Source organism: Sander lucioperca, chromosome 10 (assembly GCF_008315115.2).
Source record: "Sander lucioperca isolate FBNREF2018 chromosome 10, SLUC_FBN_1.2, whole genome shotgun sequence".
Classification (NCBI taxonomy): domain Eukaryota; kingdom Metazoa; phylum Chordata; class Actinopteri; order Perciformes; family Percidae; genus Sander; species Sander lucioperca.
This window is the reverse complement of record NC_050182.1, coordinates 11046634-11062131: the sequence shown is the minus strand read 5'-3', so window position 1 is coordinate 11062131 and position 15498 is coordinate 11046634. Positions and strand designations below refer to the sequence as shown.

The 15498-nt window shown below is 42.0% G+C and overlaps 1 protein-coding gene across 5 annotated transcripts in view; it reads right to left on the bottom strand.

Moving 5' to 3' along the window:
* The window catches only part of sema6e (sema domain, transmembrane domain (TM), and cytoplasmic domain, (semaphorin) 6E), a 182648-nt gene that overhangs the window by 31001 nt on the left and 136149 nt on the right, over positions 1-15498 (bottom strand). For all 5 annotated transcript variants that reach the window (XM_036006021.1, XM_036006024.1, XM_036006025.1 and 2 more), the window contains 3 exons: positions 12853-13029; positions 12258-12395; positions 4170-4247 (listed from right to left, as the gene is read on the bottom strand). In XM_036006021.1, the coding sequence (XP_035861914.1) occupies positions 4170-4247; positions 12258-12395; positions 12853-13029 (393 nt within the window). The remainder of the gene's footprint in view (positions 1-4169; positions 4248-12257; positions 12396-12852; positions 13030-15498) is intronic.

Here is a 15498-nt window from a genome sequence, read left to right as displayed (position 1 = left end):
GAATGCAAGCTGACTACACCTGCTGTCCTTCACCACATTACAGAACCACCTTTTACATTTCAGGAGTGTTTGATACTCAAAAGATAGATCATCAGTGGTGCCTTGAAAAAACAGTTTCTTTGTCTTAGTTAAAGATACATTTTGTTTGTCTTTTTGCTTTTATTGATAGTACAGCTGAAGATTGACAGGGGCCACGGGTCAGAGTAGAACCCGGGCCGCTGCGGTAAGGACATTAGCCATTGTATTTTGGTCGTGCACTCTTGCTGCTCATAGTTAGATGAGAAGATATATACTGCTCTTGTGTGTGTACGCTTAATATTAACCTTAAATCAGGCTAGCTTAACACAAAGGCTGCAAGCAGATAGCCCAGCTCTGTATGAAGGTAACACAATCTGCCTATCAGCACCTCTAAAGCTCACTGATTAACATGTTATATCTTGATTATTTAATAAAAAAAACAGAGTAAAAATACAAGTTGTGGTTTTACCGTTTTTTTTTGCATGTGATAATTTCTGGGCCGGGCACAGCGACTTCATGGAGTCTTGTTGTCACTGTGAGACTGCTCCCAGTCTTTATACTAAGGTAAGCTAACCATCTGCTGGAAACAGCTGGTGAGACAAGGCTTCAGGAAGTCACTGTGTAGTAGGAATCCAGCAGCTTTGAAATACACCAACAAAACTCTATGATGGTCAATTTATGTACAAGAAACCAAATATTATACTGTCAAATACACAAATATAGGAGGGCACACAGAAACATGCATCTAAAAGAAGGGGAAAAAAATCCCATTAGCCTCTGTCCGTGTGAGGGCAGGGAAAGTAATGTGTCTGGGTGGCCAAGCAGACTATATGCAATAATTCCAGGTCTGCACGTTTTCAGCCGTCAAAATAATCTATTGGAAGTCAGTCAACAGTGGAAGTGGCGCTGTGTGTGTGTGTGTGTGTGTGTGTGTGTGTGTGTGTGTGTGTGTGTGTGTGTGTGTGTGTTACGGAGGGGGAAGTTGAGTGTAGTGGGACGTCACTCTACAGAAAACTCCAAAGATAGTTTACAACCAATGTACGTACAGCAGAGGTAAGAGAGACAACAGCCAGCGTGGTGATTTAAGAACAGGTTGGCCATCAACCACACAGGGACACACAAAGTCCTTGAATGTCAGGAGGAACCCAGGAGGAGAAAATAGTACCTTTAACTGCCTCTGCTCCTCCTCTACCCTTCACTGCATCCATCTGTCTGTCTACCTATTCATCCATCCATCTGTCCATCCAACAACCCATTCATCTTTCCTTCCCATTTTGCCAGACAGTGAGGTACACCGCTGCATGATTGAAACACATGCAGCCAAACATCACTTTTTATGACACAGGCTTTGAAACAGGGAGGAAGAGAGAGATCTGCTCCGTAAATTGCGCTAAAAACACAAGAAACTGCTGGTTGAATTTAAAAACAAACAAAAGGAAATCATTCTTTTGTTGAACAAATTGAACAGCAGCGATCTGCTCAGTGAATTGTGCTCTCTTAATAATTTAAATTTTTGGTTTCATGACGCCACCCCTTTTCTGTGCATTAATCAGAATGCCGTTTCTGTCTACGCAGACTGAGACATTGTTTGCAAACAGCCAATGAAATCATTATATTCTAAACTGTACTGTCTACATAAAGCAGCAACTGTCCCTGCTTTTTTGATCCGTTTCCCTTATCTTTAATTAAAAACAAAAAAGTTTTGCAATATATACGGTCTTGATTTTTGAACCTGAACATGCTTTCCTTATTATATTACTCTCTTTTTATATATTTTCTCTCCCTCTCTTTATATATATATTACGGGAAAAAAAAACATTCACTGTTCCATTATTGGCTGATAATAACAGTTGAGATGTTAAACAAAAAAAGCCTCAGAGTTTGAACTGCAACCCAAATTAGCTTTCTTTTTTTGAACGTCTCATTCTTATCTACACACAATGACATGTCTTGCTCTGCACCATAGCTTCCTGAGTGAGCACTCAAACAAAAATAGCACCGATAGCGTCAGTATACAGGCTGGATACAGTAGTTAATTAGCTGCTCGACTGCAGCACTTCAAACATCATAAAAACCTATACCTGCAAATGTTAAGACGGGTTAGTTTAGATGCTGAACTTTTGTGATATGTATTCTTCAACACCACTGACACACTCTGTCCTTGTAAGCTACAGTTTCCAGCAGAAGAGGGATTACATTGTGTCTCTGTGTCAGCTGTCAAACACATTTTTTTTCTTATTTTCAATAAAAAAAAAATTGATATTGACATCACTTTTAACAGCAAAAATGAAGACTTGTGATTTCAGTCTCCTCCAGGTTCTCACGCCCTCCCTCTGACATCCCGTGCTGCATCCACACTCACAGAAACAATAGCATGGGAGGGTATTATTGTCAAATGCGTAATACATGGCAGCCACTCGTGAATAAACAAAATTGGAAACATATTGTGGGGCTCAAGTGATTCAGTTGAAACTGCTGGTCAGACTTCCAGCGCTGCATGCAGGCCCAGTTGATGTGTACAGTGTCGAACAACTCACTCAAGGAGGCATGCAAAGGAATCCTTCTGCGGCCGCTAGGCAACGCATGATTGACTATGTTACAAAACTGTCCGCGGTGACTGTGAGTTAGAAGACTAATAATGTCTTTGTATAGCTGCGTCCACCCATGTGCTTTCAGACTGGCCAGACACCACGGTGGCTGAACTCACTAATTAGTACAACTTCGTCCAGAGAAGGATTAACAGCCAAAACCTCCTGCCGGAGTGTTTGATTAGAATGCAAATCTGCACACTTTTGTCCCTCTGTGGTTTATGATTGGAGACCTCTGTGTTGAAAGTGGGGAGTCAACAATAAAATCACATCAGGCAGAACATTGCTGCTGCACAGTTAATGTGCTGAAAGCTTGAAGCATTCTGCCCTTCTGGCCACACCCCAACCAGTGATGTTAAAACAAGTGTTCGTCAATAAAACTGGGACCAGAACAGCAACATCGACAACCATTTTAAAACAGGGATCGGTGCACCAACAGCTTTGTGGCCTCTGCAGTTAAGTGCTGATTTACAATTTGGGATTGGAGACCGTACCAGATGATAAATCCCCTAACATCCAGTTCCCCTCAGTTTATTTCTCATGAAGTGACTATACGTTTTATTCCATCCTGTCTGAGAGTATCAAATGTATATATTCCTTCAGTATCTTCTTGCTCCAACTCTGTAGTTGAAACTACAAAAGATGAAAAAGATGTTTAAGTTCTGCTCCATTCCAGCAATGGAAATATTCTAGATGTCTTGTGCAGTATTTTATACATATTTCCCAAAATGTAAGACATACCTGTTGTCTTTGGACACTTGAGCATCTACACAAGAATTTTAAATAAAGTTTTGTGGGGTTGAAATATATTTGAGTTCAGTTGACTTTAAGTGTTCGACCTACATCTTGTCCATATTAGACACTTTCACATAAAAATCAGTTCATCCAAAATTCCCTTACAACAATTACCTTGCATAATGCAAACAGCTTTTGGCAGCGGTGACGCTGTAAAGTGGGTCTGTAGCTGTCAGCTGTCAGATACCATTTCTGTCTTTATTTGGGCTTTACTACCTTTCACGGAGCCTTAAAACCCACTAAACGTATTGTGCTGTCAGTGTGTTGTTTTAGCTGCTCCACTGAGCACTTTCTTTTTTAAAAGACGAGCATGACAAACTGCTGCTGTAAAACTCTGGTATTGTCCCCACAATTCTAAACAATAACTGTGCTAAAGCAAACTACTGTACAGTCACGAGCTACAGACACTACTGTAGCAAAGTTCTTTGGATTAAGTATGACAATTTTTAAAATTTAAAGAAATGTTTGTAATCGAAATCAATTGCCATTCATTTTAAGATTTTCTTTCACAACATTAAATTACACTAAAAACAGACAATCTCTTACACAATAATAATAATAATATAAGTTATTATAATATCAATACTTTAGTGCACCACAATAACATGAATGAATGTGACAGCACTGACAGCTGTAATGGTGGTTGTGGCATTTGTACACTCTCCCCTATAAGAAGTATGAATTGTGTCATTTGCGACTCTGCGTGTGTGTGTGTGTGTGTGTGTGTGTGTGTGTGCGTGTGTGCGTGTGTGCGTGTGTGTGACTTACTTGAAGCCAGGTGAGATTGTGGCACAGCTGCCAGACTTGAGCCAAATGCAGTAAGGGTCCCGTGAAGACAGACAGCTTCTGCACCAGAGACACAGACAGACAGACAGATGGTCAGTGATGAAGTATTTGTGGAGCAGCGTGTGTGAGGAACACCGAGCCCAGCAGCTGTTTGCTGGGAGATGAGGCACTACACTGCCACCAGCCTAACACCACCCATCACTTTCCTCTACTCGGCCTTAACACAGGGCAGAGAAACGAGCTTCATGTGTAGCTCAGTATGAAACACGTGACTGAAAAATTTAATTGAGGCAAAGACAGAAACAAAGAAGAAAAACAAAAACTCATTAAATTGAAGATGAAATTGCTGCAGTTTCATTTTAATTAAGCGAGGTGAAAAATGCACAAATAGTTATCATTTACTGAAGCACCGCTACAGTAAGTGACACAGCAAAAGTGCCATTATTGCTGCATAAATCATTACGAATATTAAGATATAAGATGTATTTATTAGGACAATGCACATTAATCAACATTTCTGTAAAAGCGCCAGCGTTAGCCAGACGGCTAATTTTCAACTGTAGTCTTAGTTACCTACAATGCATGTCTTTATGGTGGGAGGAAACCGGAGCAAACACGCGAAGAACATGCAAACTCAACACAGAACCGGGGATCAAACTCTGCAGTGCCAACTTGCTGTGAGGCAGAAGTGCTAACCACTGAGCCACCAAAGAAATTATATTTATTTGATAGGGACAAATACAGTATACATAGATAATTGCACAACAATTATCCAATGCAATGTCTCTAGCTGTGACTCTTCATGCAACTCTTCATGCATCTTGTTCTTATGCAAATTAACCAATTTGTTTACAAAGTCTGCCTACACACAAATATGTGCAGTGTCTAAATACAGCATAGCTAAATTTGAATGATAACACATGGTTGGAATTGTACATATGCACAACACAGTATCTGCAGTGCTTTCATGTATGGATGAAAATGGGCAGTAATTAGCCGTTTGCTAACATTCCGTTTCAAACGTTGCCTAAAAAATGTTCCAACACTACAGACTGCTCCGTAACAGAGACCAATGCAAACGATCCCACAGAAAGAAAGGAGGGGAGATCGCAACCACATTGGTTTGTGATTAGAGTTAGGACTGTGGACTTTTGTTTTCTTACTGAATTGAAGGAAAAACAGAGCTTGTTTTGTACTCTTCTGCATAATTGTTTTATTCATATAAAGTACAAGTATTTACCCCTACATAATTGAAGAGTTTAACTTGTAGATGATAATTCTGCACTTGTAAACAAACCAACTGAATCACAAAAATAAATAAATAATTAATACATAAACAATAGATTCCGTTCCCAATCCATAGTGTTCATTGCAACAGGAGGTCTTTTCCACAAAATGGATTGCTTCTGCAGGGGATCTGAGTTTGAAATGCATGGTTTAAATATGTGAAAGGGGTTCAAGCTACAGAGTAGCTTATGTTGCTTTTTTTAATAACTTCTTTATTATTTTTTCATTGGAACTGTGACTTATATGTTGAGTGGTGTTAATCAAGGTTTTAAAAGACTGGACAGTTTCCAATCTTGTGTTTTGACTTTTGGTGGTGCATAAACTCTTGCTTACAAGCCAGGATCACTGCAGTTCACGCAGTGCCACCATACTAACTAGCCATGAATGAGCTTATTCTGAATGACCAGCCAGCGTTGTTCCAGTCTCATGTTAGCAGTCAGCAGACAAGTCAATCACCTGCTCCTACTTACAGTACTGTCTGTCTGTTTTGTGATTTATCGAGTAACATGCTGTCTGGAACTGTTTACTTCCTCCATTTACGGCAGTCCGCATTATCCACCATCAGTAGCCGTTAGTCACATTTCCTTCAGTATAAAATCCCAGCAGAATCACAATATTCAGTCCTTTTACTGCACTCTGTGATCCTCACACGCCACTTCTGTTGGTTCAACTCCTCCACTGATCTGCTGTCAGTCGCTCTGCCTCATGTTTGGTTTAACTGTGCGGTTTTAAATCCTGCACTCTGGAATGAGTTCCATGATCCTTTTGGCCTTTATCATGCCACTGCATAATTACAAAACTATGCTGGGTGTCATTGACAGAAATTAACAGTATGTTTTTTCACAGCTGCAGAACTTGCTCTTTGCAGGTCTGTGGTTTTCACCCAGTAGCAACAACATAGTAATAATGTTGCTGCCAAGTCACTTTAGAGAATAATATTTCGCTGAATAATGCCACCAGAGGTAAAAGTAAACAAACAGGAAACATCTGCAGATTGCTAGTGCCGAGTGCAGCGCCATGTCAAACCAAAACCTTTACGGCAGTCATGGAACAAGTTTTAATGAGGACTCCTGTGGCCTCTTTTAAATATCCACAGTCAAATTATTTACAACTATCTTAACTGAACCACCTTCACCCTCAGTCTGTAAACATTATAGAGAACATTAGTGTGTCACTCTTACAGAACAGAGGGAAATCAACATAGAGACTATTCCCTGTCCTACGCCTGCAGCTGGGAACACAGCGTGAATGCATGCATTTGTCTGCGTCCTTCGCACACATATGTACTATATGTATGCAAGAATAGTTTTCATGGAAAGGACAAGAAAAACAATAACAGGAACACCCAACAACACAATTCACACGCCGTCAAAAAGACAAGTAAACATACGCAAGTCCCTTTAGACATTTCCACAAACAATTGATGCTGTTGTTTTTTAGGAGGACCGTCTCTATAATTATGCAAACAATGCTGCAGTTTATACAGATTTAGTGAAGCTCATAACCTTTTTTTTGTTGTTGTTATTGACACTGTCAAGGGGTGTTTGTTCAACTCAACAGCAGCTTTGTGATTCGTAAAATATCAGGTGAGGTGTCTTTAGGACTGTGTTGGTGAGGATTTTGTGATGAGCATCTTGGTGAAGAAACATTTTTTCCATAATTGTCAACAGACTGATTGATTGATTGAATAGCTTCATTGTTCCAAAGTAACTGATTTGCTGCGAAGGCACAGGAAACTATATACACACTAAAAACTAATTTAAAAAAGCAAGTCGTAAGTGCATCAGACACAGCAGGGACAGCAGTGCTCACAAGTTCTGGTACAAGATAGTTAATGGGATATTTACCCAACAACAATAATGACAAAGGCTTTTAAAATGACCACCGAGTTGAGTCGATACTTCCGTGACTAAGCTGAAAACTAGTCTGACTCACAGGGCCTTACAAGGCTGCCTATTTCAGATGAAATTCTCCTTAGTGCTGCCCAAGACAATTGTGATTGGTTTAAAGCAATACACAGAAACTCAGCTTTATTTCCCTTAGTGCAGAATTATGATGGGTTCAGCCAGACCTATCTCCAGCGCTGGCACAGTGCTAAAACAAAGAGTGGACATGGGTCTGGCTATGCAAGACTGACTGAAAACTAAACATTGTGAGCTTCACATAACTGGCTTTTACTCCTGAACTACTGTAGTGACTGGTGTTCCTGTTCGGTTTCCCCCCCTGTATTTTGCCCACATTTGTTCAAACTAAATCCCAGTATTGACACCTCAACATGCACAAAAAAACGGAAAATCTGAACTTCAGAGCGACCGACAAACGTTCTTCTCATCAGAAAAAAACAACAAAACTTTCTGTCGCTCACAGCGTCACAGACTGACAGAGGACCTCTGGGTATCGGGGTCTTAAAATGACTCTTGCCAACGTGTGTGGCTGTCAATGTGCGACACTGCATAGTGCAGCTTCTATAAATTATTCATGCTCTAGCCATAAGGTATATATGCATCCCTCTCCCCATACTGCCTCTCTTCTCCTCTCCATGGCCGCATTCCTCGACAGTTATGACGACAGGAAAGAGCCTCGACACTGAAGCACTATGGGAGAGGCCAGTCATGTCCAGCTGTGGTTTCGGGGAGAGACAAAGTCATTTGTTCTTTGTCTGACGCTGTTCTCATATTTGCAGTTTATATACGACATGTGTTCGTGTGTGTGTCCCTCGTCCCTCTTTAAAACTTCAGACTTCTCTTCTGCCGTCTTTTGCTCGTATTCTGTCATGCTATGACGAACAGATAGGTGTGTATGTTCGCCCGCAGGCACAGTGTGTAAGGAACATCCATTAGCTGCTGAGGGGAGAAGGGATTTTATCCAACTTCTGAGGCTGAAGCTCATAACTTCCAGCTGTCATTTAGCCAACCCCCTGGGAATACCACAGTCCTGACTTAGTGGAGAGGGTTTCAGCTAATATGATGCTGCTGGTGAACAACTAAAGGCTAAGCTAAAATACATTTCTTTAATTGAAGTAGATAGGTGGTTAAATACTGCGGTTGTGCTGCATTTGTTATTGAGGTTTTAAAAATAATGTTTTTCCAGGAAATAAAAGGCCTTTTTTGTCTTTCACAATTAATACAATAAGTTTCTTAGTAAAAGGAATATTCCGTTTTCTTACAACTTGGATCTTATCTTTTATAGTTTTGTCCGTCTTTCATATCACTACTTATATCATTGTCTTCACCAAGTTAATTGCTGAGCTCTATGAATGTGGCTACATTGCAACAAAGAGAACAGTCACTATGTGGAAACTGTTCATATAAAAAAAGGGAATATCCATTGGCGTTGAAAATCCCTGGATCTACAGACTGTAAGGGTTTGGGGCCTCTTTTGCCCTTTTATTGTATTTCTTTATTAAAACTCCCATTTCCTACAGTTCCTAGCCCCTTCTGAAAACAGAGCATTTTCTGAAACCTAATATTGGCAGCAGGGCCTCGAGTGAAAAAAGAAACCTGACGATGCAGGCTACAGGGAGGGAGGGAGAGAGAAAAAAGCAAGCCAAGAGTGAGAGAAATGCAGAGACAGAGAGAAAATGGAGGCAGAAAACAGAGAGATGGGGTAAATCTCATCTGGATGGGAGACAGATTCATTGGTGTGGTAAAGTAGGATATGGTGGCTGAAACCTGACCTCCTGGCCAGTGCTGATGAGGCTTATGGGGCCCCTAATCCCAGGATAAGGTGTGCTGTAGCTCTAGTCTCTAGAAAGGATTTGGGGATGTAGCCGATCCGTAAGCTTAAGTAAGACTGGCCCTATCCATTTTCTCCCCATTCCTACTTTTCCTCTTCTCCATCGTTCACAAAAAAACAAAACAAGGCGGCCACTAGCGCTGGCTCACGGCCAATCAGCTGGAACCAATTTATGACTAAACGATGTTGAGAGTTTCTCCAGGCCTTTGCAGTGAGGGGTTAGCATGCTATGGGGGTATATGTATTCCCTGGTGGAGCTGAGGAGAAATCCTTCCTCTGGGTTGACTGGGTTGAGAAAATGGGGCGGGGGGGGAGGTACAGTACATGAGGCCCACATTCCTCACAGCCCCAAAAATAGATCCCAAAGCTGGGGAGCAAGTACATTAACTGGGGCTAAAACAGCTCCTGACAAAACAAAAGGCTGTAGACAAAGAGGGACGCTTGAAGCCTCCGCTCGTAAACTTCTGCTAAAAGCAATGTCAGCCTCTTGACAGAGGCACTTTCAAGGTTCTACTTTGTCCACTTTACAGAATCTACAACAGACAGTGAGTAAACTGTGTTTATGGGGCGATAAGTTGATGATGAAATGAGAAAACCAGTTAACCAGATCAGGGTAGGGGAGTCGAAGAAGTCGAAGAAGAAGAAGAAGTCACTTTCCACCACTGAACATTTGATTATTTGTAAAATTCTGACACATTTGTGCTGTAAGGAAAAGTCCAGGCTCAAGTCAGGAAACAAATGGTTTCAAAATAAGGTCGGGCTTAGGGAAGAACTCTGATTACTGACATGCTGCGTGTGTACACTAATTTACAGTAACCAGGTTACGCAGTGCATGTAAATGTGTTCACTGATTTCCTGTTTAACCTGATTTGGAGTTTCTTGTGTGCGTGTAAAAATACTGAATAATATGAAACTTACCAAAAAAAACAGCAACTTTTTACATTTGCGAAGAAGGCACCAGCTAATTTGGGTCATTGTTTGCCATTTTAATGTTTATAAGACCACACTACTCTTATGCCAACTTAATTCCAGAGTCCAAACATGCTAGCTGTAAATTTCGAGGTTATGAAACTATTATTATAACTGTATAGAACAATATTCTCAAATTTGCACACTAAAAACGCTTCTTCTTATTGCAGCTTTAGAAGAACATGGGATCACGTGCGCTCAAACATGAAGCTCAGGCAGGAATCAGATCAGAATCAGCTTATAAAAATGTTTAACCCTGCCACCACTAACCACAGCATTTCTTACGCGGCAGCCGCACCGTATTTCCCTGCTGCTCAGTTTAATCTTACTCTCACTTAGCTGCCAACACCACTAATAACCTCAGAGTGCTTTTTGGGGAAGGTGGGCCACACCAACTCCATGAACCAGGCAGATAATAGAATAACATCTGCTATTTGGTACAGGCTTTTGTCCAAAAGCCTGTAAGAGCACCAGGAGTGGACACATTTCTTAAATTGGTAGCTGCAGAGGAAATTGATCCGCCTTTACTGGCAGTGTTAGTGCTCTTTTCTTCCAGGTACACAGCAAGGAAACCCTACATTTGTGCAGTACTTCTGGGCTGCAGCAGTGTAGTCTCCGTCTTCAGGGTGGAAATCTTTGACTTGTTTTGTTTCGGTGACTGCCTACATAAACATTTCCCAAAGATCCTTTTTTTTCTATTTGTTCTCAGATCCCCTGAAAGTAAATTTACATGAACATAAATACTAAATACTGCACAAGAGACGTGTAGTACCAATTGTGGGTCTGAATAGGACTAAGTCCATCTGACCAAGTTTTGTCCCACTTTCAATCTTACTTTTCACTCTTCTTGAAATAAAAGATAGACCTTTGTTTGGCTCAGGATAGTAATTTAGATTATCTTAATTATTATATTAAATAATTTCCCCCTGGGATATATATAAGTATTTCTGATTCTGATAGATTTTTCGTATTCATGATTCCATTGCTTAATCTATAAATTGTCAGAAAATATAGAACATCTCCCAACTTAAATTCTAAAAACCTTGGAACTGACGCTTATCTGGGTCCATGTAAGGTAACAGAAATGTCCTCCAGCTCCTCCTGGGGGATCCCGAGACATTCCCAGGCCAGATGGTGTGTATAATACCTCCAGTGTGTTATGGTTCTGCCCCGGGGTCCCCAGCATCCTGGAGGCATCCGGTTCAGAAGCCACCACAAGTGACTGCTTTCAACCGGAATAAGCAGCGGTTCTACTTCGAACTTGTTCACGGGTTCCTCATGCTATCTTCGAAGCTGAGCCCATCCACCCCTCAGTCACGAGCCAAACATCATGACCGATCGGTTGGTAAATTGAGAGCCTCACCTACAGGCTCAGCGACTCTTTTCACAACAACAGTCAGGTACAATGCGCAGCATCACTGTGGACGCTGCCCCAGTCTGTCAGTTGATCATTAGTCTCGCATTGCCAGACCTTCCTCCACAGCGCTGCGGAGGAAGGTCTGGCTAGTCCACACAGCATTCCGGGATGGGAGAAAAACATGCTCTGCTTTACTGGCATTGCTTTAAACCAATCACAATCGTCATGGGCGGTGCTAAGCGCCAGACAGAGCCCCGGTGCCGCTGTAAAATAGCCTCGGGAAGGAACATGTGTACGTTCAAAGGTTGTTTTAGTTGTACAACAGAAAACTCAGATTGGACAGATAGTCTAGCTAGCTGTCTGGATTTACCCTGCAGAGATCTGAGGAGCAGTTAACCATAGTCCTCAGAAATCCACCGGAGTTTAAAATTACAACTCAAAGAAAGCGGAAGGTAGCGGACATCCAGCCGACAAGGAAATCCGGCTGCACCGGAGCAATCCCGGAAGTGGAACGTCATAGATATAGACTAGTTGATCATGAACCCAAGACACTTCAGCTCTTCCCCCTGAGGCCCTGACTCACACCTGAAGGGGGCAATCCGATGTTTCCTGGCAGACTTAGGGGTGTTCAACTAACTGATTAATCAACTAATGGTTTCAGCATAAGGGTATACAACCCCTTACTGTGGCAGAGGTAAAGCTGTGCCCGACAGGTGACTCACTTCTTGCAGGTGCTGTAGTCAGAGCAGCGGCTCAGCGGCACTCGGATCACACAGCCGGAGAATGCCACAAACAACGCATGATGATCCCGATCCAACTCCAGACCCAGCACCCTCCGGTCCTCTCCCTGCACGTTACATCTGGGAACACAGAAAAACACCAACATTCAGACATTTTAGATTTTGTTTCTTCATTTTTTAAATCAGCGCTGCAAAGGACCGGCACAGTCTGAACATTATACAGAAAGCTAACTGTGAACGAGCTCAATGCAGACACACATTTTTTAAGCTGTGCAGTAAAAAAAAAAAAAAACAGAAGACAGGAAAAAAAAAAAGCATCCCCTCTAGCTGTAAAGGGTGATGCAAAGTGCTACAATAGACCAAAGAGTGGGTGGGCAGGACAGATCAAGCCAGAACACAGAGAGGAGGAGAAAGAACAAGAGAGAAAAGAAACAGAGAAAAAGTGAAAAAGATACTAAGGACAAAGACAAACAAAAAAGAAGAAAAAAAAGAGAGGAAAAAGAACTAAGGAAAAACATGGAGGGCTTAAAACAGAATCACAACATCAACGTGTAGATAAGTAGACAGGTTGTCTGACTTGTTAGGGTTGTAGACGTCGATGTCCTCCAGGAGTCGGGTGCTGAAGGATGCGTTGGCTCCCTCGGTGCTGGCCAGGATCTTCAGCACATGGCCGTTGTCTGAGCCCAGAAAAACCACGGTGTAGTTCTTATACGGCCCAGCAGACGTGTCCACTGCTATCTGGGTCAACTTGAATCTGTATAAAAAAAAACAAAGAGACAGAAAAGAAAAAAAAGAAAAACAAGAAGACTATTATAAATGCAACTATGTTTAAAGTATTAATATATTGGTGGAGAAGATGCCCTATAAACACACACACTGTAGTAAGCCATCTACAGTGCAGATCTTCTATTGAAATTGAAGCTGTCACTTCCTTCAAGCGGAAGAAAGTTGGAGCGGGCCGACAGTGCCAAATGTGCCGGTTAGCATCTTTGATGTTTTGTTTTGTCAAAGTCGATTTCCCATGGTAAACAAAACAAACGGTGGGCGAATACTGAGCTCATTGTATAAAGCATCAGCGTGCAATCAATCACTTCATCTACCAACCCACCATTCCCTTCCTTCTTCGCCTACATCCTTTAATCCCTCCATCCTATTAATTCATCTACCCATTTATCCATCCACCCACCCAGCCGTTCAATTGATTCGTCCTCCCTGTTGTTTAGACACTTTCCTCAACATGCTGCAGTCTCTTTTCGAGTCCCAGTTTTCTGTCTTTTGTTCATATTTATGAGGAAGTCCAGCGAACTGCTGCTTTGTGTGGAGCCCCACCCTGCTTCATATTGATCCAGCTCCACACAGTCACACCTGGGAGCTGCCCAGTATCGCCACATTCGTCTGCTGCTGGCTGCGCTGGAGCAGTTGAGGATTAAGAGCCGTGCTGAAGGGCACCTGAGTCCAGTGGTTGTTGACAGAGGGATGAACTTTACTCATTCATTTCCTCTGCCTGCACTTTCACAAACAACAAACTTCCTCTAATAACCTCAGTATTATTCTTGGCATCTCATCCCTTCTAGATGCTTCTGTAAAGGACACCCTCACCCTCCCAGATGGACCCACGGAGGCTGGCGTGTTTACCCACATGGACTTGACTGGCACGTCCCCGCAATGACTGCATGATGTACTTCTGGTTAGATTTCATTTATCTAGCTCCTCTCTGGGGAGAGGCGAGGCAGATGTGATGTTTTTTGGCGCCAGATGTGAAGCGGCGCATGTTTCCCCTGTGTGGGGCCGGTGCAGTGTCTGGCTGGCTGTCAGCCTGGCTCTGCTTCAGGAGGCATGGAGGAGGCTCCTGTATACTGTGTGTGTGTGTGTGTGTGTGTGTGTTTCTCTGTGTGTCTGAATCTGTGATATGTATCTGCTGTGTGTACAGCCATGTCCTCCATAAAGTTTATGTGGTATGGCCTGAAAGATTTGTGACAACATTCACCCCATCATCGTCTGATATCAGTGGATTCTCAAATGTCAACACACACACACACACACACACACACACACACACACACACACACACACACACACACGTTACTTCCTCGGTCTGCAGGTCGGTCAGTGCCCAAGGAAGACCCCTCTCCGTGCGGCTCGTCTTTGATGTGGGTTGAGATCGAGCGTTGCATAAATCCGATGGGTTTTAATGAGGAACAAGGTTGTGTGTTCCACCTGAGCTCACTCATCGATACCAATCACAGCCCCGAGCGTGGAAACACTGCCGGAAATTTATGTAGCTATAGAAAACAATACCCACATACTAACCATTAAAGAAGAGATCCTGGTATTTTCTCTCAGAGGCCCGTTTTACAACAATAACATTTGGAAGAACAGATTTCTGACTGTGACTATGATAACATGAGGAATTAAAGCTGCAAAATGTTGCAGTTTTCAAACTCAGAAATGGATGCGAGTATACTTTTGCTGCTGAAACAATTTGTTCAGATGATCAGCAGAAATTAATCTTTAAATGACATCATCTGGCAAAAACACCAAACATCATCAAGTGATGATTTGCTGCTTTGCTTTTTTATGTCATGGTAAAATGAATATCTTTGGGGGTTTGGACAAAACAAGACATGTGAAACAACACCTTGGGCTTTGGAAACTGACAGGCATTTCTAAAAGCCATTCTCAAGTTTAATAGACAAAATACTCTAGTAATCAAGAAAATAATTGTTGGCTAATGGATGATTAAAACAATTGTTAGTTGTAGCCCTATATATTTAAAAAATACAGAACTTATAATTAACTTCATTATGTGTGTGTCTGATTAAGCCACTCATCAAAATTGCCACGGATTTTTCTGTTAAACGTTTCACCACCATATGCAAGCTTATTTTTAATAAGGAATAAACTCATAGAACTTGATTTGTGTGGATGTGGGGAGAGGTGCTGGCATCCTCTTGGTGGACTCTTCCCGTGCTGTTTGACTATATAAATGTTACCCATTGAAGGTCTGGTGATAAAATGAGTGCAGGTGACCTACAATTAGCCTGGCTCCGCCCTCCTACGTACTTCCGCTCAATTTTAATTTTCCTTCAGTACTCCGTCTGGGTTTGCGGTATATTCTTGGGTTTTCTCCGGTCAAATCTTTGGCGGTCCAATCAGCGAACAGAGGGAGTGGCTGAGAACGATGACGTTGAGGTCGTGCGCTAGTTTGAGTTGTAGTTCCGTA